General features: G+C 31.3%; 2 protein-coding genes across 4 annotated transcripts; one reads left to right on the plus strand and one right to left on the minus strand.

Annotated features, from left to right (window-relative positions):
* The first annotated feature begins 795 nt into the window (after nt 1–795).
* LOC126688518 (GDP-mannose transporter GONST2-like) lies at nt 796–6,876 on the plus strand. 3 transcript variants are annotated; one of them, XM_050383239.1, is made up of 10 exons: nt 797–1,407; nt 2,252–2,454; nt 3,127–3,337; nt 3,597–3,736; nt 3,945–4,074; nt 4,649–4,747; nt 4,937–5,091; nt 5,206–5,322; nt 6,143–6,240; nt 6,326–6,876. In XM_050383239.1, the coding sequence occupies exons 2-10, from the start codon at nt 2,261–2,263 to the stop codon at nt 6,370–6,372; spliced, it is 1,191 nt and encodes a 396-aa protein (XP_050239196.1). In that variant the 5' UTR covers nt 797–1,407; nt 2,252–2,260; the 3' UTR covers nt 6,373–6,876. The 3 variants fall into 3 exon arrangements, with proteins under 3 accessions (XP_050239211.1, XP_050239196.1, XP_050239204.1); XM_050383247.1 differs by lacking the exon at nt 797–1,407 and adding an exon at nt 1,417–1,556; XM_050383254.1 differs by lacking the exon at nt 4,649–4,747 and having other exon boundaries at nt 796–1,407.
* Nucleotides 6,877–10,384: 3,508 nt separating this feature from the next.
* LOC126706226 (transcription factor MYB64-like) lies at nt 10,385–12,776 on the minus strand. Its single transcript, XM_050405597.1, has 3 exons — nt 12,319–12,776; nt 12,053–12,179; nt 10,385–11,248 (listed from the first exon to the last, which is right to left on the minus strand). The coding sequence occupies exons 1-3, from the start codon at nt 12,774–12,776 to the stop codon at nt 10,385–10,387; spliced, it is 1,449 nt and encodes a 482-aa protein (XP_050261554.1).
* Nucleotides 12,777–25,811: the final 13,035 nt, after the last annotated feature.

A 25,811-nucleotide genomic window follows, 5' to 3' on the forward strand; every position in this document is an offset into this window, starting at 1 on the left:
ATTTTCCATAAAAATGCTATTAAAACTTTTTTTTTAAGTGATTCATTAACAAATGTTTTAAGGGTACCCGATAACAATATTTTTTTTTCTTAAAATTGATAAAATATTAATATTTAAATAAAACAAAGAAAGAAATATAGGGCCTATTTGGTAGTGATATTTAAACATCAGCTTTTACTATTTAAAACTGAAAATTGTGGGCCCAAAAAAAAAATGTTTGGTAGCAATTTTATTTTAAGTGTTTGAGTTACAATTCTTAAATTAGGGTGTTTAAAATATATATTTTGAAAACTCATCCATAACAATTTTTAGTTTTAAAGTAATGTTACTAAACAGTTTTTTTCTTTTCTTTTTTTGGGTAAATAAGTTAAAAATCGTGAGACCCATTGACAAGACTCTCTCATCTTTGTCTCTCATGAGCCCACTTCTATGTCCTTCTCTCATCTTTTTTTTCTTTCTTTTTCTCTCCTTAAATAAAATATTTTTTTACCATACCGTCATCACCTAAAAAAAAAACATATAAACAAATACACATACCAAATACACAATTTTTTTTTTTTTACATTTTAAAATATATTATTTGATAAATGTACCAAACACATTTTTTACATTATAAATACTTAAAATTTTTAACACGTATTTTTATTACACTTTTTAAAATATAATTTTCACATTATTTTAAATAATAATAATACTTAAATACTGATACCGAAAGTACATAGAATTCTGTCGCAGAATGTATTAAAAAAAATGTGAGAAGGTATAATTGAAAAATGATTTTCTAACAAAAGCTAGATAGAACTTTTGTTGAAATCATTCTGAACTCTCATCTAGTCCATACACGAACAGCAAGTCAGCAACTGACACCTTAGCCCACCCACATTTTCAGCGCAAAATGCTCACAACGAATGAATAATGCTTCCTCTCTTCAGTGTCTCTAACTTTGCTGCTGATCCCAGTCATCTCTACTTCTCCAAATCCCAAGAAACAAACACACACTGACACGCACATAAACAGAAACAAACAGCTCAGCTCAGTTTCTCTGCATTTTCCAATATTCCCTTCCTTCTTCTCGAAGTGATGCCTCATTCCAAGTACTGCTCTTCCTTTGACTTTCAATGTCTACGAAACTATTATATTCAACTTGAACGCTCCTCTCCTCCTCCTCTCTCGCCTGCAATCCCGCCACTCACTTCCTTTCTTGATTTCCTCTTTCTACTTTCTCTCCTAACTCCCCATTGAAAATTGAACCCTCTTTTCTTTTTCTATTCTAAATTTGAAAGCTAACTTTTTTCTTCCTATTACGCTTTCATCGGATCTGCCACGCTTTTTTTTCTTCCTTTACGTGCTCTCACTCTCGCTATCACATTTTTAGCATGCTTTTCTGTTTCTGTTGCATAATAACAAGTAAGCTTTTTCGCTACCAAGACCTTTGAGTTCATTTCACTTATGTATTTATTTTTTATTTATAATTGTCATGCGGGGATTCCTAGTTGGTATAATTATAGCTCCATATGTTGTGACTACTTACTATGTGATTTTTCGACACTGTAAAGGTACTAATCTCTTATTGCTTTATTTTTGTTCCATTTGATTCCTCTTTGTGCTTGAATTTTCTGTTTTAGAATTCAAATCTTTAGGCATGAGGAAACTTTACTTTTGTAATGTGCTTACTATGAACCTTTGGAAATTAGAATGTGGTTTGTGTTGTTGGAATTTCCTGTCTTATTCAAAATTTCTGTAGTTTGAACTTTGAATTTTTGGTTCTAGCCTTGAAGTGTGCTTTGATTTTGAGACCAGGTTTTGTTTAAGGTGTTCGGTATATAATGAGGAATCTGGGGTTTGTCTGTCTGATTGAATAAAGGGTTGTAATCGAAATCAAACTTTCAGTATGCCTAGGCTCATCCATAGTGCCAAATAAAATTACAAGCTTTTAAACTTTTTGTGGTTCACAACCAGTGTAACTTGATTCATTAAGAAAATTAAATGTGGAATTGGAAAAAGATGGCTTGTTGCAAATTAGAAGGCTTTAGGAACCATTACATTGTTAAAGTCTAGATTTTTCTATCCGTCCTTCATGTTTGAGGTTTTGGGGTTTTTCATTACCTTCTGCTTTTGTTTACCTTCACTCCTTCAAGCTCTTTCCAGCTTTCTTTCACTTCACTTTTAGGTACTTTTTAAAATATGGTAGCAACAGTTTAAAATTTTTAAGGATTCTCCTTAATTTCATGCCCTTTTTTCCAATTTTCAGGTTTGTGAGATGTCGTCTGAATTCAAGGTAGATGTAATTAGCCATGATTTTGAGGAATCAGGGTTAAGTTCCTGGAACGGAGAAGTGAGATTGACAGAAAGGGTTAATGAAGTATATGAAGTTCTTAATGATAACCGTAAGCAAGGAAATGGATCAATCAGCAATATTGTGATAAATACAGAACGTAGAGCTTTCAGTGACAGGTAGGATGAGTTAATCTTATTAGCTCTGCTGGTTTTATCTTTAATTCCACCAGTAACCTGCAAAATTTCTCCATGTATACATCTCTTTCCTTGACTAGTTATCGTACTATTCTAGAAAGATGCTTTCCCTTTTATAGTTTTAAGGTTTTAAGCCTTCAAATTTCTAGGTCATCAAAAGCCAATCAGCTTTAGCACAAATGGCACTTCCTTCTCCCATAAGAATGCCTGGAGAGTAAGGTTGTGGGTACCCACTGGATGCATATGTAACTTGCCATTCAAAAGGGAAAAAAAAAAAAAAAAGGACAAGAGAACATTGTGTGTGATTAGAAACTTGGTTTGTAAACATGCATTCCTAATTGATTTTATTACAGTATAATTTGATCTACTTTGTCATTTTATAATATACTAAATGCATTCTTCTAATACTTCTGGGCTTTAAGTACCATATCCTATGTTTTTTGTTTAGCTCACTTATTAAAAATGACACGTACTGGTCCAAATTTAATGCTTGTGTAGAACTAACTAATCTTTTTGCTTTGAAATAGTCTGCACATTCATGAACGGAGTTATTTTTAAGCTAGCAAAATTTGGAAATTTTGAATTCATGGTCAGTTAGGTGCATTTTACTGATAGCAAATTGATGGGTAAAACCTGACTACATCCTTCAAACAGAGTTTCTAGAGGGAAACAAGCTGCGGTTGATGATAGTGTCAATCTTCAGATTGATGGTGATGAAAAGCGTGAACATGGACCAGGAAAAAAATCTGGACCTCTTTTGTCTGGGACAGCTTACTGCATTTCCTCTTGCAGCATGATTTTGCTGAATAAAGTAGTTTTATCCGGCTATAATTTCAATGCAGGAATATCCCTAATGTTTTATCAGGTATGTCATCCATTTGCTTTTCAGGTAGGATGAAGTATGCCTAGGTGTCTAATGAGTCCTACTAGCAACATTTTTTCTACATTACATGCTTTAGCTAGTCAATCTATAACTGAACAGCCTATTTGTTGTACCTATGGATATTTTATAAGTTGAATTAACCCTTGTCACCTGTTAAATGGCATTTTTTCTTCCTTGTGCATTATATCAAATTCATATAAACACGATGACATCTTTTCTTTTTTCATGTAATTTTATGCAGAACCTTATCAGTTCTTTAGTTGTTGTGTTATTGGGCCTCTGTCGAGTAGTTTCTGTGGAAAAGCTGAACTGGAAGCTGATTAGGGTCTGGATCCCTGTCAATGTAATATTCATTGGAATGCTTGTATCTGGCATGTATAGGTATGTTATGAACTGCAATTGTTAGGTACTCCTATTATGAGCAATTGTTTAGACCTAGAGAGAAGAGAAGAAGAGCCTAAATATGAAGGGAATATAAGTGAGAAAAAAAAAATCTAATTACGTTCACTTCCTCTATTTGACATATTACTGAAATATTCTGTCTAATATTTATGTTCATTTAATGTTTCTGGTGCATTTTTCTTTTCAGTTTGAAGTACATAAATATAGCAATGGTGACTATTCTGAAGAACATGACAAATATTTTAACAGCAATTGGAGAATTGTATATATTTCGAAAACATCAGAATCAAAAAGTGTGGACTGCAATGTTTTTAATGGTAAATGACATACCTCTTCTAACATGTTAAAGCATGAATTCTATGTTCTCGTTACCGGTGATGATGACTGTTGGCAGTAAAGGATATTCCTATTTGTTTTAAACTCATACATTGGCATAGAGTTACTTAAATGTAATTCTGGATTGATCTTTTATTATTAAGGGATTAGTTTCACGTGCAGTACAAAAGCACTTTAGTTCAAATCTTATTTTTGGAATTAAATTCTTTTTAAGGACAAATTTACAGTTTACTCTCATTACACATTGAGCCATATTGGAAGAAACTTATCACCCAAATCTTAATTTTAGATAACTTGGTATCTCACTTCCCTTATCAATGCCAAAACCCATCTAAGCTCCATATGTTCTTGGGTCCTATTTTATACATTTGGAAAGAGATATCAGTTTAATATTGCATTTTACATAAAATTTATCTTTGAATAATTAATTTGCAATTCATGTTATTCCTACCAATCCAACACCACCCCCCCCCCCCCCCCCTCTCTTCCCCATTTAATTGTTTTGTTTTCGTTCTTAATAAAGAGTTTAGGTGGTCTGTACTTTGTAAACTGCAGATTATCTCTGCTGTCAGTGGTGGTATCACAGATCTTTCCTTTGATGCAGTGGGTTATGCATGGCAGATTATGAATTGCATTCTAACAGCTAGCTACTCTGTATGTTATTTCTGAATGCAATGTATTATTTATCTATACCTTATTTCCTTTCAAATTGTAGTAAGTTTACATGTTTAATTTTGGGATCTGTACTTTTGAGTTTGGACTATGGGAAACATGGTTTTTAGTGCAGATCTCTCTATATTTCTAAATTGTGAATTAATATGCTACATTTTCCCTTTGTGGCAGCTCACCCTGCGGCGTGTCATGGACGAGGCAAAGAAGTCAACAAGATCTGGATCACTCAATGAAGTGTCAATGGTGTTGCTGAATAATTTATTATCTTTACCTTTTGCCATCTTCTTGATTATACTGTTTGGCGAATGGGAATATGTAATAAATGTGTAAGCAAATTTCTTGCAAATAAATTTAACCATTAATTTTGTCACAACTATTAAACTTTACTTTCACTCAAGCAGTGTTTTAATATTTTCACATTCTTTTGGTATTGATTTCAGGGATGTAACCAAATCGCCAATGTTTTGGGTTGTAGCCACAGCCAGTGGATTTCTTGGGCTTGCCATTAGCTTCACCTCTATGTGGTTCTTACAGCAAACTAGCCCAACCACTTACAGGTAACTTTTTATGGTCTACTTCCATACTGCAATAAGTGGACATGTACTATTTGTTCTCCAACCCCAATGGGCCCTATCTTTTAGATAATCTTAATTCTGTTTCATTGCAGACAATAATAGAAACATGTATCTCCTCTGCTAGTACATGTTTATCCAGATCTCCTGTTATTATATATTTTGGTAGGGTTGACTTATATACATATTTTTTCATGATTCGATAGTTGGAGTTGGGGAGATTTGTTAGAAACACCAGGAGATGGCAACCAGCTAAGCTACAAGCCTCTTGGCTAACTTATGTACATCTTAGTTGGTCATGCATACTCTTGATCTCACTTCTTCAATTATGAAATTTCACATCATACTTAGTGAATGATAAAATCATTAAGTTATCACTTCTTCTTTACTTTTAGGATAATAGGAGAGGGAAAATTCAGCTCTTTATATCTCCCATCTTACATCATAAAACTAAAACTAGTAGTTGAGTGTATATGCATCCAAGGCAATTTCTTTTTCCTACCGTCTGCTGTTCCTTTATCTGTGTATTGCCACTTCCATCTTGGAGCCCAACTGCAGAATGCTGGTTGCACAACCTTCTAAGAATACCAAGAAGGGAAAATGACAAGTTTTATAGCCCCATTATACAGTGAATTAATAACCAGAGCAAGCCTTTTCTGTTCAATGTCACTGTTTCCAACTTTCCGTACTTGTTCGCTGCTCTATCATCATTGAACAACTGCTGAATCTTGATTAGGCACTATTTTTTTTTTTTTTCCTTTTTTTTTTACATATTTACCATTGATGCCGTGCTCTTGTTTGACAGCCTGGTGGGTTCCTTAAACAAGATTCCTATTTCCATTGCTGGTTTAGTGCTGTTCAAGGTTCCACTTTGTCTACCAAATTGCTTCAGTATACTTTTTGGTAATAACACAATCAACTTTACATAACCTGTCCACTTTAGTGTATTGCTTTTTCTTAGCTCATGCCAATAACACACGTCTTTCAGGTCTTTTTGCTGGAGTATTCTTTGTCAGGGCCAAAATGTCCAAATGATTGGGAACGAGATTTAAAAATTTTAAAAAATTATTAAGAAAAAAAAAAAAAAAAAAAAGGTAGTGTCTTGAAGTTGTTCAAATGGCTTCTGCCTGATGAGGAAGATATCAAATACTGTTTCCACTGTCTGACTGCAGAAATTAGTTATCAGCATGGATGAAGTGAATGGCCAAAGAGACTCACGACTTCAAATACAATTTCTTTTTCTTTTTCTTTTTTGGGGGTGGGGGGGTGGAATATAAGTTTCATATCTCCCTTTTTATTTATTTATTTGTTTATTTATTTTTGGCTCAATGAAGATATGGGGATTTAACCCTAGATACAGGCCTCACAAAAGGAGGAATGGCACCATCAGGGTAGAAGGCCTTTGGCATGTCTTCTTATTTGTTTATTAGACGTAAAAAAGTGAAATACTAAATATCATCTTCAAGTTGATGTGGCATGTATTAATTTTGTTATTGGAAATAATTACATTGTGTCAAAATTCAAGAGCCTTATAACTCACTGGAATTGTCTTTTCTTCTTTATGAGAAGAACTATAGTTTGAATTTTCATTCCCCATTATGCTAACTATCAAATAGTCATAAAGTAATTACATTGTTTTTTGACAAAATTATGTGTATTAAAAATTCTAGTTTTTTCTCTTCTGAGAAAAAGAGAACATGTTTTTGATTGAACTATTACAAGAGCTTATGGAGACGGAATCGCACTAGGGCCCAAGGGGGTCCTGGCTCCACTGAGTTCCAAGAAAAAAAAAAAACACTTAACTGTCCCTCCACATAATAACCAAAACAATAGGGTTATAAACGAACTGAACTTTATCGAGTAGTAAATGTTCAAACTTGGCTAAACAATAAAAGTAGAATGTTCAAGCTTGGCTTGAGCCTGATATAAGCTTACAAATAATTTTCAAGCTTGAGTTTGTTATAAAGTATAAAAGCTTGAGCTCGGCTTGGCTTGGCTTGATTCATTGGTCAAGCCCAACTCGAGCTTAATATCAAGCCCAACTCGAGCTCAATATCATGTTTTTGAGTTTGAAATCCAACACAAGTATATTATCAAACATATATCAAGTTTATTATTTAGCCTATTTGGTTTGGATGAGTGGTCTCAACTTATACTTAATTAAAGTCTTAAAAGAATATGAGTTTACTTGTCAAACTTATATTAATTTTATTACCAAACTCATAAATAAGTCTAGACTCAACTTATTTTGTTACTTTTATATCGAGTCTTAGTGTTCACAAATTTGTTCATGAACAATATTTTTTACTCGAGCTCGGTTCGTTTATTAAACAAGCCTAAAACTAAAACTTAAACTTGACTTGTTTATAAACAAACAAATATGTACGAATTTTTTATTGAGCCAAATCCGAGCTGTTTATGAACTTCATTTACGACCCTACCAAACAATTACATATTAGGCAAAATAACCATAATGCACATATCATTGGTCTCCCCTAATTTGAAATCCTCGCTCAATCCCAGCATGTTATTGTTGATTATGGATCTTACTTGTGCCAATCACTACCAGCCACATATTGATTTGCAGGGCCATAAAAGCACAACCAGCCGTTTTTTTTTTTTTTTTGCTGAATAGAACCAGCCGTTTCTTACTCTAAAGCGATATGAAGTACATAAATGGAATGTGATTAATGAACAGAAGTGACAGTCCAGACATTTTCCTATTCATAATGGCTCATAATTATCATTGATTGATCATTTCTCATTACTTGTCAATCCCACTACTTTTCAATTTTTATTGAGTAATTTTTTTTTTTTTTTTTGGATAGGATTATTGAGTAATTAAGTAGTCATAGGAGTAAATCTTACCCCATAGGAGTAATTTTTTTTGGGTTAATGTTTTCCGAATTATGTTAGCTGTGTAACCGAAATTACCATCATAACAATATTAAAAACACTATTTAAAAGTAGTGACGACCCTTGACCCAAATAAATACATTTACAAGAGTGAGATAAATTTGTTATTTGTGCTTCAAACTTGGGAGCTCAACAAGAAGAAGAATCGTTTTCCCAACTATTTTAAAGGAAAGGACCAAAGGGGGAAAAAACCTGTGACAATCAATCCATTTAAAAGACTAAAATATTACTACTTTGGAGTTGGCTTTGGTATCTCCAAGAGAGATGTTCAAAGTTTAAATTCACAGCAATTTTTTTTTTTTTTAATATTGTTATTACAATATAATATATATTAAATCACATCAAACACTACTTTTTCAAAATAAAATAATTTTATTGAACTATTAAGAATTGTTTTGTTGGAAATGTTTCTTAAAACTTTTAATTTTTTTTTTTTGAGAATAAATGTTTTTTAAAACTGAAATAGCTCTTTTTTTAGTCAATTAGAAATTCATCTCGGAGTATGTTTGTTGTCTCTATTAAAAGTGGTAAACACTTTTCTTTTTCTTTTCTTTTCTTTTTTTGGGTTGAAATATTACATAAATTATCATTTTAAAAAAAATTAGACATGCATTTCGAAGTTACCTTTTCATTAATTTCAAAGCCCTGTAAAATATACATATCTCTGAAAATAAGATTTTCACCATCGGACAGGGGATTTAGAGATTCTCAACAAATATAAATTGAATAAGTTGGTTAATTAAAATTTTGATATAAAAAATTTCATTGATATTATTAAATTAAAAATATAATCTTAAAAAATAATTTATTTAGTGCGGGGAAACACATTTTTGTATATATGAGTACAGAAAAGTATGACATATTTTGATTATAATAATTTAAAATAAATATTAAAAAATATTTTAAATTTCTTAAAAGTTTTGGTAATCAAATTCTATTCGAAATAATATATAAAACTTCTTAAAATTTTAGAAAATTTTTTCATCTTAAACAAATTATTTTAATAATTTTGATTTACTTATAGTGAATCATATAGGAAAGCATATCATAAGGTGCAATGTTTACACTAAACCACATGATTGATTTAAGCATTACATATAAAGCTCAACTTTTATTTATTATTATATACACAATTATATAGTGTATAAATAAAATAGAATTTGGTAACATTGGGATCCAACCCTATAGATTTTAATTCATATGGCACAATGAGACAGTTTCCCCCCCCCCCCCCCCCCCCCCCTCTAAACGGCACAATGAGACAGTTAAGACTTAGGAATATGCTAGGGATAGACTATAATACCCTTTTTTTTTTTTTGGAGAAACTATATAATACAATTTAATTGGACATGTTATATAAGAGTTTCGTTCTTATGCATGATTTGTATAACTACTTACCAAAAAGAATGTATACTTATATAAAAAATAAAAAATAAAAAAAATTTTAAAGTACATAAAAATTAATAAACGAGCCATATATATATATATATATATATATATAGTTTTTTAAGGTAAAAGATATAATATATATATATATATATATAGTTATGAAACCAATTAAAATTGTGACCGTTGCAAACTAATGGATGATGTAAAATGATGATAAATCTTTTGTACAAATTTGTGCAAAAACTATCTCAAATCCCAAAAACCGAGAGCAAATTTGTGTAGTATTCATCAAGAAACAATTATCCACTTCATATATAGTAATTAACAATCAGTGTCTTTGTCTTGACGAAATTAAGACCCATCAACAACATATATATAACAGGAATCCAAAGCAGTTGAAAAAGTAGTAAGAAAAAGAAGACGTGACAGAAAAGAAAAGAAAAGGAAGCAAGAATTCCCTGGAAAATTATTGCATAGTTAAACTAGAAAACAAAACACAATCACCATTTGTTCACAAACTTCCAACGCATGCATGCAGTAACACCATCCCCGATCACATAAAGCCCAGAAACCCTCCGCACCCAACAACAAATTATGTCTCTTTAAGTCACATTTCTAAGATGACTCATAAATTCCTACCTACAACTGAGGAACAGGACAGTTCTTTAGAGTCATTGAGATTAAAACAAACAGTATTAGCTTATGTAACCCCTAAGTTAGGAATGGAAGAAGCTAGCTACTGTTACTGCCCTGTGAGAAACTGAGCAGAAGAGACCAACTCTATCAAATCCATCTCTTTCTTTCCATTTGAGGAGTAAGCTTGATCTGCCTGGAAGTCCGCGTTGATGTTGTTGTAGTAGCTGCTGTAATCATTGGGAGGCAATGAATTGGCTGAGCCGTTTAACAGGTAAGAGAGGTAGAGGTCAGAATACAAGTGGCTAGTGGGAGTGCTACTCTCTTTTACTTGGAAGTTGTTATTTAATTGCAAGCTTGAGTTTGAAGTCAAAGAAGCAAAGCCACATTCTGTAACATTACCAGTGAGCAGATGATCACCATTGTTTTGAAAGAAATCATAGGGCTTCGGTGTTGAAGGCGCCTTATGATGATCAATGTGAGCCATGACCTTATTGTTGTTGTTGTCAACATGTGGCTGATTTAGTTGGTTTGCAAAAAAGTTTTGCATGAAGAGTAGTTCATCATCATATGTTTGGGAAATCAATGTTGAAGAGTCATCAGTGGTGGACTCGGAAGGTTCAGGAATGTAATAGTTCAAATGGTTTGATGGGTCTTCAGAGAGGGTAGAACTGGAGGTGTTGGCTGTTGTGGTGGTGCTTTGGGTGGGTGTGGTGGTGATCATGGAAGTGTTACTCATATTCTTGCTTTTGATGTAGTCTTGAAGCACAGATGAGTGAGGCTTTCCCTTTTGCCTATCTGACTGTTTGTTCTTTCTCCTTGAATTCTGCCTTCTTTTGGTGGCATTCCAATGGTTCTTTATTGAATTTTCAGTTCTTCCTGGAATGCACTTAGCGATCTCTGCCCATCTGTTCCCAACCTTTGTATGAGCTTCAACTAATATCCTCTCCTCTTCTTCACTCCAGCCATCCTTCTGAAATAAATTCACCAACCAGAACAATGGGCATTGAGCTTATCATTGTCTAATCTAAAGAGAAACAAGCTAATCATGTTTATTCTAAAAATAAAATAAAATTTTTTTATTAAAAAAATAACTATAATTGAAAAGCCAATGTCACTTAATTTCCATATAAAGGCATGACATTTTCTAACGATGACAATGCATTGTCCAGATCCAAAATCACATGAAAAGTGAAGACTAGACTAAAGTAGTAGAAAAAACGTGAAGGTGCAATCCAACACTAGGACCTATGCATGTAAGATTACTGATATATGAACAACAAAATATATACAGTCGTTAAATGTTAAGTATTTTTCACACACTGATTTTTCTTTTATTAAGAAGAAAATAAAATGATAAAAATAAACAAATTTGGAAAGAGTATGTATACGGAACACGATCTTATATGAGCTTTAATTGCATGTCAGGACGTTACCATATAAATCTAAACCTTAGGATTTTGATTATTTTCTGGTTAAAATTTTACTTGCCAGATAATAAAAGAAAGATCTAAAAAGATAATCAAACAGATTTCTTACATAGATCCTTCACAATCGGAATTTAGTGTAGATTACAACGCAATCTATGGTTTTTTCTTGTCGAACTAGACATTATTTATGTTAAATCTGAGAATCTAAGACAGGTTTTCAGTTCTTAGATTACCATAAAATTAAGACCTTAAGTTCCAAAATAACTACTATTTGTTAATCACAACATGAATGAAAGATAAACTAAATATGCAAACCCCAATAAACTGAATAAGGAGAGGAAATTAACCTTGATATCAGGGCGCAAATGATTATGCCATCTCTCGCGACACTGCTTGCCAGCTCTTCCAACCAACTTCTCAGCTATCTGTGCCCATTTCCTCACTCCATATTGCTTTACCAACTTAATCAATTTCCTTCAAACCAAGAAAAAAAAAAAAAAAAAACCCTAAAGTATTTCAGTGTAAAGAAACAAGAAACAAACATGTATTTACTTGTAAAAATTTTAAGTAAAATCAAAACATATATATATATATATCAAAATTTTTATTTGACCTGTCTTCTTCATCTGTCCATTGGCCCTTGATTAAAGTTGCAGAATTGGCTTTTTTAGCTTTCTTTCCCAAGCCTTTCGAACTCTTCACTTCAACTTTCGATTCTTCATTGAAACCCATGTTAGCGTTTCTCTCATACGTCCAGTTGAGAGGCTCTCGATCCACAAAAAACTCGTCAACAAAGTTAACCTCTTGAACACTCGGCCATGAAACTCCACCACCAATTGCAACCCTAGGTGGAGGAAAATTGCACAAACCGTTGTCCAAAACAAGTACATCTTTGTTCCTTGCGATATTGGTGTGAGTCTGTTGGTGAGAGAAATGGTTCTGACCATACAAGAACCTGTCTATGGCTGTTAAGGGTGGACCAAACCGACAAATGGGAGGGTTATTTTGTGAATTTGCATGCCCACAAACACCTCCACCATTAACACTACTAGCTTCTCCTCCTTCTGCCATGAGAGAAGCTTGAAAGAGATAGAAAACTAGAAGAGAAAGGTGTATTATAGGCTTGAAGTTTAGGAAAGTTTTGTGGGTCTTTCTCTTAGCTCGTAGGAAACTCCATAACTAGAGCTAGACAAGAAGCTTATAGTAAGCCTTGTATTGAGCCACATGCTATAATAACCGTTGATGATGGGGTATATCCAACGGCTGAGAATCAAACTTGAGTGTAACTCCTGAGCTTCCTCCCTAAGACAAAAGTGGAAAGAATGGGGAGAGATTAGTGGGGTGTTATTAAATCCATAATTATTGTTAATTCAATTATTAATATTTTTTTAATGAAAATTTCAAATGGTGAGAAATTGGGATTATATTAACTCAAAGGCGACGAATTGGGCACTCACAAAGTCCGATTATTGTTAATTTTGGCACCTGAATTTGAAATGACTAGTATGGCCTTTTTTAAAACTGTTTTGCCACTTATGAGTGAAGGATGATTTTGACATATCAATGCCATAATACTAGACTAGAATGAATTTTTTTACAACATAAAACAAAAAGAAAACGTGGCAGCTATTTTTATTTATGAAAATTAATTGTAATTTATTAGGGTGATGAAATTTGGGATAAGCAAGCTCCCTCAATTTTCTTCCCCATTAATCTTACACGTGGGTTTAAACATTTTTCTTTTTTGGAAACAAGAAGGATACATAGGTTTAAACAGCTTAATTTGTTTTTGTTTTTTTTTTTAAGAAAAAATTAATAGATAGCTTAAGGACATTGATATAGGAAATTAAAAATAAAAAAATAAAAAAAAACTGTTTTTTCTTACTACTTTTTATATTTCTTATGAAAATGATATCAAAAATTTTCTAAAATGACCCATTAATAAATACCCTAAAAACATTTATTATCTGAACTTTTTTTTTATAATGTTTAAAAAATTATCCTAAATCTACCCCACCCCTACCCCCAGGTTTTGAACCACATACCCCCTCTTGGCAGCCAAATTTGTATGTTGACTCAAGGGAGTGGCCGGGTCAATATATTAGAATCAAAGAGATAACTGAGTAAATTGCAATAATTATTTATTTAACTCATATTTTTAAGCTTTTAAAGTACCAACGAACATAAGTACACAACCGTTATTTTGACTAATATTCACTTATTTATATTTTTCCGGAATGACATGGTTTAAGGTGAATGGCAATGAATTAGTAAGGGCCAATTAGATGCTACCTTTACCTGCTTAATCAAGAGGCAGTGCACAAAAGTCTTTTTTTTTTTTCCTCCATCTCCTTTCATCTCAAGAAATTTTATTGAAAAAGGGAAAATAAATATTATAGTCCTGTATATATAATATAATATAATATAATATAATATAATATAAACTCTCCCTAGCTACAACTATGCATGAAGCTTTTTATTTTTTTATTTTTTTAACCATCTTATAGTTTTTTTTAAATAATTCAATAGTTATAACAAGAATTAGATATTTAAATTTTTGATGTCATGAACATAGGTGTCAACTAGTTGCACCATAAGATTCTTAGCTTAATAATTTGATAATTAAAGAAGAGAAGATTTCAATTCTAGACATCTTCGTTAAAAACACCAAAAAAAAATATTAGTTAAGCAAACAATACACTTTCACTCAAAATGTTAAAAGCAATTTGTTGCCTCTTTGATCATAACTCATATATTATTTTATTCAGGCCAAACCTATGGTTAAACTGTTAGAATTATATACTAGTTGATATTCTAATAAAATCAAACAAACAATAATTTTATGGAAAAGAAACCAATCAAATGGGTGGATGTTTTTAAGAAAAATATTTATATAATAAAAAAGCCATATTGGTTAAATCAAATTAAAATGATCCTTCAAAAAATTATGATGGTTGCCAAGATGATTTGAACTTACAACCCATCAAGTGATGGTTTTAGAAGAATCCTAAAGAGAAAATCAACTCGCTTTCCGGATTGAATAGATCCTTTAAAAAGTTATGTTTTTTTAACCATGATTATTTGAACTTATATCCAAAAAATTTATTGACCAATGGTATTATTTATTTATTTTTATATACAAAATAGAAATTATACTCTAGCCTAATCTAATTGTATGTATGTGAAGCTCCCTCCTGAAAACTTGAACCCCATCCCTTACCCCCTATGTCCGACAAGAACTTTGTAATTATGGAATGACCATTACACCAAAAGTGCATGGTAGTACCAATTGTATTACTTTTGAACTCAAAAACTTCTTTATTTAAACATGTTATTTTTTATATTTATTTCATTTAATTGTACATATATTTGTAATTATTACTAGTATTTAATAAATATTCTCAACAACTAACCATTGACCTAAGGATTGAATCCATCCTACTGGGAACCAATGACCATCCGAGTCAATTCTTGTTAAGGTTCAGATAATTATGGTTGGGAATACTTGCCTACAATTTTTCCCACACTTTAAAGGTTGTGCATGAGTTATTTGTTTTTTTTTTTTTTTTTTATTCTTATAATTTGATAGTTACAATAGGAAGGGAAGATTTAAACTTTAGATGTCATGAACATACCAAGTACATAAGTTGCATGTTAAGATGACTAAGTAATTTTCAAATAAGGGAGACCCACCACCATTTGTACTTACTACTTAGTAATAAATTATGAAGTCAAAATTTACAAACTTTGAGCTCAAATTTTATTAAAATAAAGCTGAGCCCTTAATTTTGATCATATCTTAGGGGCCAAGTAGATTAAGAAAAAGAAAGCTTTCCTGCGTGTTATTAATGTGGTCGATAAATATTTAATAGTTTACATTTTAACGTCCAAACTCCAAAGTATTAGAACCCCCAAAATATTAAAGGTGATATCTAGAACAATATCTAAGAAAATGCTACATTTTTTTTTTTTTTTTTGAGTCAGAAAATGCTACTTTTTGAAATCATGTAAAAGCTTCTTAACACGAATACACGATGCTACAGCTATTTCGCTTCTTCAAAAACGATCTACTATTATGCCTTTTTTCGTTTTTGGTTAATGAGGCCATATCGTGTTTATATAAGCATACATTTATTTACATATATGTACACAATTAAGTTTTGTGGTTTGTTTTCAGGGATATCGGATAGGAATCCAGTGGGCTTAAACACATTAAGAACTATGTTGAGTCCAAGTAAGCCCAGATTCAGTATATCCCTTTCCATTTAGGCCCATATTGAGTCCAACTCTGTTTATGCAATGGAACTACGGCCCAGTTCCCCAACATTCATCAGAGTCAGTCTAAAGAATCTTACAGCCCAATTCCCCCTTCCCTGCAATGATATCTTAGGAAAATAGTTTACCTTCAAATGAGTTTGAAAAAAAATATTTCACTAATCTACCATGTGACAAATTGGCAATTGATAAAGCTATGCACATGTATTTTTAGTCACGTATTTACTTAGTAAGTCATGTCACTTGTTTAAATATATAAGCTGAATAAATAGTCTTATAAGTGGCCACGTAATAGGATTGTACATGATTCTTAGTCCTTATCTTGAAATCAATTTTATCTTGGTATTTTGCTTTTAATTTTTGTGTCATGAGGACTGCATGGTGTTGTAAGTTACTTTTCTTCTCTTTTTTATATTGGAAAAGTTGCTTTATTTTATTTTTGTACTGAACACTGAATGGTGTTATAAGTTATTAGCTCTAATGGTTACAGTATTAGGGTTCAAGTGATACTGTTATAACTCATTATTAATATTCTTTGTAGTGCCTCGCATTTATAGTTTGAATGCCATCTCTCCCTCTCCTACTATCTGTTTATCTGAAAACAAAATAAAAATTAAAAAAAAAAAAAAGTTTCTCTCTCTCTCTTCAATTTGTATTAAAAAGAATATGTTCTTTGTATAAGTAGAAGTATAAAAACACATTTTCAATATTTTAAATAAAAAAATTGATTGGGGGCCAAATTTCACACACACATATAAATGTATGTGTTTACTTAAAAATTATATAAAATTCACGCTTTATGAGAATGAGTAAACCAACATCATATGAAAATTCTAATTTTTTTTTTTTTATAAATCCAATTTCTTTTGAACTTCTTAATTTTATTTTATTTTTATAAGTAGCTTTCATAACGTTATGAGTTTTATTTAGATATCATTTTTTTATATTATATAATTAAGATTGTATAAAGTTTGATTGGAAATTTTCATACTAAATTGAAATTCGCCTCTCATGTTGCAAAAACCATAATACTGGGAAGTGGAATGCATTTCAAATTTGGAAAATTAAGAATTCTCAGTCCATATTATTGGGGGTTTGGAGAGAGAGAGAGAGAGAGAGAGAGAGAGAGAGAGAGAGAGAGAGAGAGAGAGAGAGAGAGAGAGAGAGAGAGAGAGAGAGAGAGAGAGAGAGAGAGAGAGAGAGAGAGAGAGAGAGAGAGATGCAGGGCTGGCTCAATGGTATAAGCCATTGATGCGGCTGCCTAAGGCTCGAAGTGAAAAAAAAGTCCCTAAATTTTAACCAATAGTATTAATTAAACAAAAATATTAACCAATAAATAAAATAATATTTTCTTATCAAATGAAAAACAAATAAAAAGAGAAAGAAATGGTATGTTCACAACATTTTTTACAACATTTTTACAAAAAATCTTAATAGCAGACTGTTAAAGGTTGTTATTGACAGCAAAAAAATAATTTTAGTGGTAGGTTCAACTAGAAAACAAGAAGCAACTTAACACTTAAGATTTGTCATGAAAAATATTCTGAATGTAGCACTTCTAAAAGAAAAAAGAAAAGAAAGAAAGCAATTCACAAAAAAATTCATAACATTTTTCACAATAGTCAAGTTAACAAACTTTTACTAATTTTCAACTAGATCCACCACTGGCATCATTCTTTTACTCACTACTATCAATCTACCACATCAACAAATGAAACAAGTTTTGTCTTTAAAAAAAATTCTACATGGTTCATGTTGATTAATACTAAATTTATATATGAAACAAGATAATCAATTTTCGCCTTAGGCCCCCAAATGCATCAAGCCGCACTTGGAGACATGGGTGATGGGAGTAGCTTGATAATTGATAACTGATATTTATAATCACTTTCTTCACTTCACGTGAAAATCCGTCATTTTCTGCTTGGCCTAACTTTACCCAAACACCATGGCGGGATGCATGTGCTTAACACAAGTGTTTGTCAAAGCTCTCTACTCTCTTCAATCATGTACTCTATATATATTAATATCATAATTTGTATACTGAGTTGGGCTTGACTGATTGAGGTTTTGCCTTATTTATATAACTTCTTTGGCGCTATGAAATATTCCCGATCGAACAACAAAAAGAACAACAAAAAAGAAGACAATTTTATATCAACTATTTTTGGAGGGACATTAATTGTAGTAATTGTTAGGACATGTTCATGTGTGCATATATACATGTCTATGTATGTCATGTCAACCTACTAAGTTGGTGATATAGGAGCTACTCAATTAATTACCAAGATTATATTCTGGCCAAAATGGGTATTTGTCCCTTTCACCCAAAACAAGTAGCAAAATGCTCCTATTCTAAAACTATTTAGCCATATGCCCATATTTTAAACTCAATTTTCTAAAAATCGAGTTTCAATAAATAAATTAAAAAAAAAAAACTCTATTTTTAGAAAATCGTGTTATAGGCAAAAAACTTTTAAAAAAAAAATTACATGGAACTCGAGTTCTATGTAACATTTTGCAAGTAACTCGATTTTTTAAAAATCGAGTTTCAAAATAAGGGCATTTTGCTAGATAGTTTCAAAACATGAGTATTTTGTTACTTGTTTTGGGCGAAAGGGACAAATGCCCATTTTTACCTTATCATTCTAGTATGAAAAAGATCAAGTAGTGCTTTTTAGATCTCGTATACTGCTGCTTAATTCTGTGAGAGTTGATATATAGTGGATGTATATCATGGACATGGAGATCGATGCTTAATGCCAAATAAAAGCTACCAACAACCACCACATCCGATTCCAATAATTTCCTCTCTGCTGATCACCATTAATAACCAGATCTCAAATAGGGAGGGGGGGTCCTTAATTATTTTCCAGTGATTTTTTTGGTAGGAAAAGGGATATGACAAAATCTATAAAACAAAGATTGTCTTAATATTTTAGTTTCATGCCTTTCTTGAATCTTATAGGCTTTAATTTTTCTTTTTCTTTTTCTTTTATTTTTTTTTTTCTTTCTTTTTTGACTGGGAAGCAGGAAGGAAAGGGCTTTCTTTACAGATAAGGTATCGTGCTAACAAAACAAGATCTATAAAACAAACTAGTGTCTTATGGTTTAATGATATCCATTCCTAAATTTCAGATTTAGTTCCGAGGTGGAATCCCTTTACTTACACTTGCTTAGAAAAAAAAAAGTATATATAAAACAAAAGGTAAAGCCATTAAATATGTATCAAGGACTCCAATCTTCAACCAGGATTGCTTTGTTTTGTTTCTGGTTGCGACATGAACTCCTGTACCCATTGAATGATGTATATATTACTAATTAGTCGCTAACCCATGCTATGCACGAAAACCTACCTATTTGTGAAGTAGACTAAAATAATTTTATAAAATGTTAAATTGATTAAGAAACTACACAATTGCATGATTTGCTTGTTCATGACTTCAATTTTTGTTACAATTTTATGAATAAGCTTTTGCTTGAACGTGCAATGTCTTACAAAAAATTTGTCAAACAATTTCAGATACTGCAAAAAAATTACTCAAAAATTCAAATATTAAAACTTCTGAAAGACCATAAAATATTAAAGATCAGATGATTCACTACTTAGAATTTATTGAAACAAAACAAAATATATATGACTAAACAATAGAGAAATATAAAAGAAAGATAGGTTACATTCAAAAGAATAATTTTAATTATTGCAAGCTTTTTTATCTAATAAAAAAGGGCTAAAAAGAGTTTCGTGGTTTATGTACGAAAATTACTTTTTAAAAAATAGATGAAAAACCATAAAATAATTTTTTTTTTTTTTTTTTAACAAAGTAGAGGAGAAAAAAATAACATAAGAATAGCTCATACCTCTACTCGACTTAAAAAAAATAAAAAATAAAATTTGGGGTTTGCATTGCTTTAATAGTATTCATGATTAACCTCGCAAAGTTTTTTTTTTAACAATGTTTGAGTTTGAGTTTAAGTTAAACTTGTTAGAAAGATAGAATTTCACTCCTTGTTAAGTTTGAACTAAACAAAAATAAATTTTTGGACTTGTTAGAGAGATAGAGTTTCACTCTTTGTTAAGTTTGGACTAAACAAAAATAATTTTATCTAAATATTGTGCTAACATGGAAAATTGTGAAAGTTTCAGAGGTATCAGTTTTATATATATATATATATATATATATATATATATATATATATATTAATGCATTTTGGGGGGTTAAAATACACTTTGCAACACCAACAGTGTTGTAGCTAAACTAATACATAGTGTTTTCAATAGAGACATCTAATCAAATATCAAAACATGTAACTTACACCCTTGACAATTACAATGACTTCAATGTAATCATTTTCTTATTATTTGTGACATTTTCGCATTAACAAACCTAAAAATGACGTTGTTTATATTTCCTTTGTCAAAATGTCAATTTTGGGTAAATTAACGCAAAGTCCTAATGAATTTTGACAAAGAGATGCATCATAAACTTTTATAATTAGAGAACCAACTTTGAAGTGACCTCAAACTTAATGGATATAAAGAATATTCTAGTCCTTTTTTTAACCTCTAAAATCTTAATGAATGCAAAATAATAAGAGATTATTTATTGTGACAAAGTCTCGACTAAACTCTAAAATTATAAGTGATGACAATCAAATTCTTCCATACATATCTATTAAAAACCATTATCAATTAACTTTATTGTGGGAGAAAATAATTCAATTCGTAATGCCCATTATATGCAAACCACACACACACACACACACACACACACACACTCTCTCTCTCTCTCTCTCTCTCTCTCTCTCTCTCTCTCTCTCTCTCTCTCTCTCTCTCTCTCTCTCTCTCTCTCTCTCTCTCTCTCTCTCTCTCTCTCTCTCTCTCTCTCTCTTGAGTAGGGTCAGCCTTACTATTAGGTCAATTTGGCAGTCGCCTAAGGCTCTCAAGGGGAATAAGACCCCTAAATTCTAATCAATATAAATATCTCTTTACCTATTAATTAAGCTCTAAATATTAGCAACAAAAAAAAAGGTTAACAAATGTCTTAAAAGTATTAGTTTATGAAATATTTTTAGATAATTTTTATGGAAAAAAAAGTTATTGTATTTTTTGACAGCATTTTATATTTCATATAAAAAATGGTATAATTTTTTTTCTAAAATTGTCAATTAACAAAAACTCTAAGTGTATTCGTTAACCATACCAAAAAAAATTGTAAAAATATTGTGATATTTTGTTGTCTTCGTGCTCCTAACATTCTTAAAAAGAGACCGCACATCCTTGGTGCGGTGGTTACTCCACAAGTATAAATGCTTATGGAGTGTGGGGGGTAAGGGTTGGAATTTAAGTCTCCAGAAAGGAGCTTCACATATATACACACCTTCTTCTTTTTTTCTTTTTTTGTTAGAATTCACATATATACTCTTAGATTAGGTTAGAATAGAAATTTTATCTTGTATCAAAAATAAAAACATTCCTAAAAAGAAAATTGTTTATCAAAGACCAAAAAAAAAAAAAAAAAAAAAGAGGAAAAAACTATTCGTGGCCCGTGAACTCGTGGGCTGTAAACCTCATCATTTGTATTCATTAACTGTAAACTTTTCCTCAAAAAAGTTGATTTTTTAAAGCTTGAGAGCTGCTTTAACTGTGTTTTGCTTCGGAACCTTCTTCTTCGTTCTCCCACACAAGTTTGGCTTTGAATCTCTTTCACTCATCTGGTTGTTGTTGTCCTTTGCAAACTAGTTGTACTTTGTTTTATCCTCAGCAATAGTACGAGTTAAAGAAATCACATAACTATTACAAGTAAGGATAACGAAAACTGTGTAAAATGGGTTCACACTCTTTCGACGGACTTATGACTCCCGCGTGTCATTTTGATATGACCCTTGCCATTCACCATTTGGAAACCGATATTCATATAGGTTTTTTTTTTTGGATTAATATAGGTTTTAGCTTTAAAAAAATGGCCAAAGAATTGGTGGACCTCTGTCCACTCCTTTATTGCTTTGGAAATATATATCTGGTATGGGTTTTTAGCGCAAAGAAAAAAATTAGCAAAGTATAGGCGGACCACCATCCAATTTTTTTTTCAAATAAAATTTTATTTTTGCAGCTGTATATATATACTGGTTGTTAACCAAAAAAAAATAGTTATTTGAAAAATTATCTGAATATCAAAAGGATTCTTTAGATAATTTGTTACTAGCCATGAACACAATATAATAAACAAAATTAAATGAAAATCTCACAAACGAATAAGAAAATTTTCAAAAAATGTTATAAAAAAAAAAATTAGATGAATAACTCACAGCTGAACAAGAATTCATAAAAAACACTAAAGATTTTTGCATCTAAACAAGTAGAAAAATAGATTTTTTTTTTAAGTAAAAAATATCATTTAATTAAATTTAAATGTATAAAATGCCTTAAATAAGTTGTCGCCTTAACCCCCAAAATCTCTTGGGCTAGCCAAGCTCATGTGTTCTATTCTCTTTTATTGTTTCTCTTATTATGTGGATAAAAAGACAAATTGTTCTATAATGTTACGTTGTTTGGATGCAATAGTCACCGATTAAAAAAATTTCTTCCACCAAATTGGTTGTGCCATCACTGGTTTTCAACGCTATGAATGGAGGGGCTAGATTGTCATGACCTATCAAATCCATGGTTTAAAATGAAAAATTAAAATTAAAAAAATTAGAGTTTAACATGTCACAAATGACAACTCCAAGAGGTTTTTTTCTCGATTATGTATTATTCCCAACTCCAATAATTTGTTTGTTTTGATAGAAAATAATTTATAGGAAATAACTCATTTATAGAAAATCATTTTCGAAAGACTAACTTATTTTCTTATGTTTGGTTGCACCCTTCAAAATGAGTAAGAAAACATTTTTGTTCTTTGATTCACATAAAAAAAAACATTAATATTTTTTTGTAATTCTAAATAATTATGTAAATAAAAACTTTCATCACAGAAATAAACCCCAAATAGGAAAATGATTTCCTTTTTTGTCCATATTTTGGGTCTCCCAAATGGGAAAATGCATCATAAATTTTGAATATACCAACAAAAGAAAATCCCTAAGAAGCAACTAGTTTGAGCAAAGAAAGTCATTTGAAAGGGAGAAAAAGAGAGAAATTTCCAATGGAAGAGTTTCTTTATGGTATAGAATTTATTTGTAATGATTTATTGTAATTGCAAGTTCCGAAAAAACGTTGTATTGAGTCTATTGACCATCCTATAAAATATTTTTTATTGGCTCGCGTTTTTTATCCTATCCACACCCAAAAAATATAAAAACTCCGAATCGAATCAATTTGTATTTTCTTTCCAAGTCATAAATGCCACGTTTTTCTTATCAGACTTTTTAATTATTTTTTTTCCCCTCATCAGACTGTTTCTTTTTGATTGTTCTCATCAGACCTTTTTTTTTTTTTTTTGAGAAAGTGGTTCTCATCAGACTTTTTTTTTTTTGAGAAAGAGGTTCTCATCAGACTTGATTGAAAGGAAACCGAGTATGTTAAAAGAAAAGGTATATAATTAAAGTTTTGCTTGCAAGTTTGCCAGCATATTTAGAAATCAACCTTAAGATTCAATTTTTTTTTTGAGATTCAATTATTGTATTCAGGACCGAATACAACGTGATTGATTCAGCCAAAAAGGAAAGAGTAAAACGTGACTGGAAAACTTCTACTTTCCCAGGAAAAAGAATATTGATCATAGAGGCTTTTGAACTTTGAAGCATCCTTTATTTATGAAGTATGAACAGATGCCTCCCCATGATAAACGAATGTATCTCACCGCACGTTTAAAGATAAACATCATAATTCCAATCTAGTGGCACACCTCAGCCTACCCATATTTAAAAAATAATCAGAAAATTAGAGAAATCGTTCACAACGAGATGCAACATGCAAGAGGTTCCTTGCTATTAACTATTAAGGCTTAAATATGCTTTTGGGGTGATTTCATGCCAGAAAAACTTTTCTTGTATGTTTTATTATTTTGATTAGAGTGCAAACTATACCTTAATTGCTTGTATTAAAAAAAAAGTTTGGAATAATTTTGATTTGATCCTTGAAAATTTCGAAATTTTAATGCTCTTCTTAATATTAGTGTTCTTTTGAATTTGCTCCCTTCTATTTATTCACCATGATAAAATATTCGTTATGTGTCATGACTCATGAGTCACAACTCACAACAACCTAGGATGACATAGTATTAATACCCTAAAACTATGTCATTTTGCCCAAGTCCTAATTTTTTCTCTTTTTGTTTTTCTGTTTTAAATTTTTATTTTTCCTTTCTCTTCATCCTTTACCATAAAATCACAATTTTCTGGGAAAACTAACACAGTAAAAAGCTAATTTACATCTCTCAACTTGATTCTCAAGCAAAACCAAAGCAATATTCAAATATTTTCGTACTCAAACTTCATTCTATAAGTAATAAGTAAAAAATTTCATACCTAAACCTCATCCTCTCAATTTTCATATCCAACCAAAAACTTTTGGGGATTTCCTTTAAGACTCTACTCTTCATGCTTTGAATCTTTAGAACGATTCGTGTTGGTAGGAAGTATTGATTTTGTCTATGAGATATAGAGTTTTGTATTTGAAGAATGAGAGTTGGAAGTGACCTGTGGAGACAATGCTAGATGACCAAACTGACCATGCCCAAGCTCAAACCCCAACCTTAGATAGCGTTGTTAAGTGCATTCAAGGTCAACTAGCCCCTCCGACCCTATTAGAGACATTACAGAACCTTCTAGAGTCTCCCCGCCAATCTGATGATGATGGGCCTAGATCAACGGCCGGGATTCTCCAACATGGTATCATTTGGGGAACGAGAGTGAGAGGAACAGAAAAAATTATTAGGATAATGTTGTTTGAAGAGTAGTTTGAGTAATATTGTTTGTAGTTTTTTGAAATACGTGTGTGTGAAAAAATGTATGAAACATGTGTAATGTTATTTAAAATATGAAAATGTGAATTTGAGCTTGCCTACTAAACAGGCATTTTTGGGTCAAAATGGTTTCTAACATTGAATAGAGATATTTGTGAGAGGGACTGTGGATCTAAAAGAAGGAGAGAGAAAAAAAACCTAAAAGAAAAGCAAAAAATAATATTGTAAAAATCAAAATAAAATAATAGATTTTTATTTTCCAAATAATATCTTACATGGCTTTCAAGAGTTGCCACTTAACGGATAGCTCATGGATGGAAGGGAGCAAATTCAAATAAATACTAACATTAGGAGAGTATATCAAAATTTTAAAATTTTAGAAGGAAAAATCAAAATTATCCAAAACTTTTAGGGTGTATTTGCAATCTAGTCTTTTTCCTTTTAGTCCTTGCTCTTTTAAACTATATATGTTACATTGTTTTCCTTACCGTCACCTTTTTTTTTTTTTTTTTTTTTTTGAGAAAGTCCTTACCGTCACTTAATTAATGGGAATTGCTAACATAGTTAATGAAATGCTTATGTACCACTTAATTGCAGCAACAATAGCAACAAACAAACAAACAAACAAAAACCATAAACAGACAAAAATAGCTAAGTGACTGTTAACATAAAATACCCATTAAATACCATATCTTTCTTCCTAAACTTCAAAGGAAAAAAATATCAAGAATAAAGATGAACTCAAATAAACTTTATTCTAGCATCTCTATCGATTGTTAATCTCTCAATCTTGTCTCCCTTCTTTCTCTAAGTACACCATTCTCTCTTTTTTCTTGTCACGTTACCAATCATAGAGTGGCCCATAACATGTGGGGTATTTTTGTAGTGGTAAAACTTAAGGCTTGAAAGCAACGACAACTTA

The sequence above is a fragment of the Quercus robur genome, chromosome 1 (genome assembly GCF_932294415.1).
Source record: "Quercus robur chromosome 1, dhQueRobu3.1, whole genome shotgun sequence".
In the NCBI taxonomy this organism is placed as follows: Eukaryota; Viridiplantae; Streptophyta; class Magnoliopsida; order Fagales; family Fagaceae; genus Quercus; species Quercus robur.

Coding starts and splice junctions, on each gene's coding strand:
- LOC126688518 (XM_050383239.1), top strand. CDS start 2,261: ATGTCGTCTGAATTCAAGGTAGATGTAATTAGCCATGATTTTGAGGAA. Junction 3,338..3,596: donor TATCCCTAATGTTTTATCAG/GTATGTCATCCA, acceptor AATTTTATGCAG/AACCTTATCAGTTCTTTAGT. Junction 5,092..5,205: donor TGGGAATATGTAATAAATGT/GTAAGCAAATTT, acceptor TATTGATTTCAG/GGATGTAACCAAATCGCCAA.
- LOC126706226 (XM_050405597.1), bottom strand. CDS start 12,776: ATGGCAGAAGGAGGAGAAGCTAGTAGTGTTAATGGTGGAGGTGTTTGT. Junction 12,180..12,318: donor TGGACAGATGAAGAAGACAG/GTCAAATAAAAA, acceptor CTTGGTTTGAAG/GAAATTGATTAAGTTGGTAA. Junction 11,249..12,052: donor ATTTGCGCCCTGATATCAAG/GTTAATTTCCTC, acceptor AATTTATTTCAG/AAGGATGGCTGGAGTGAAGA.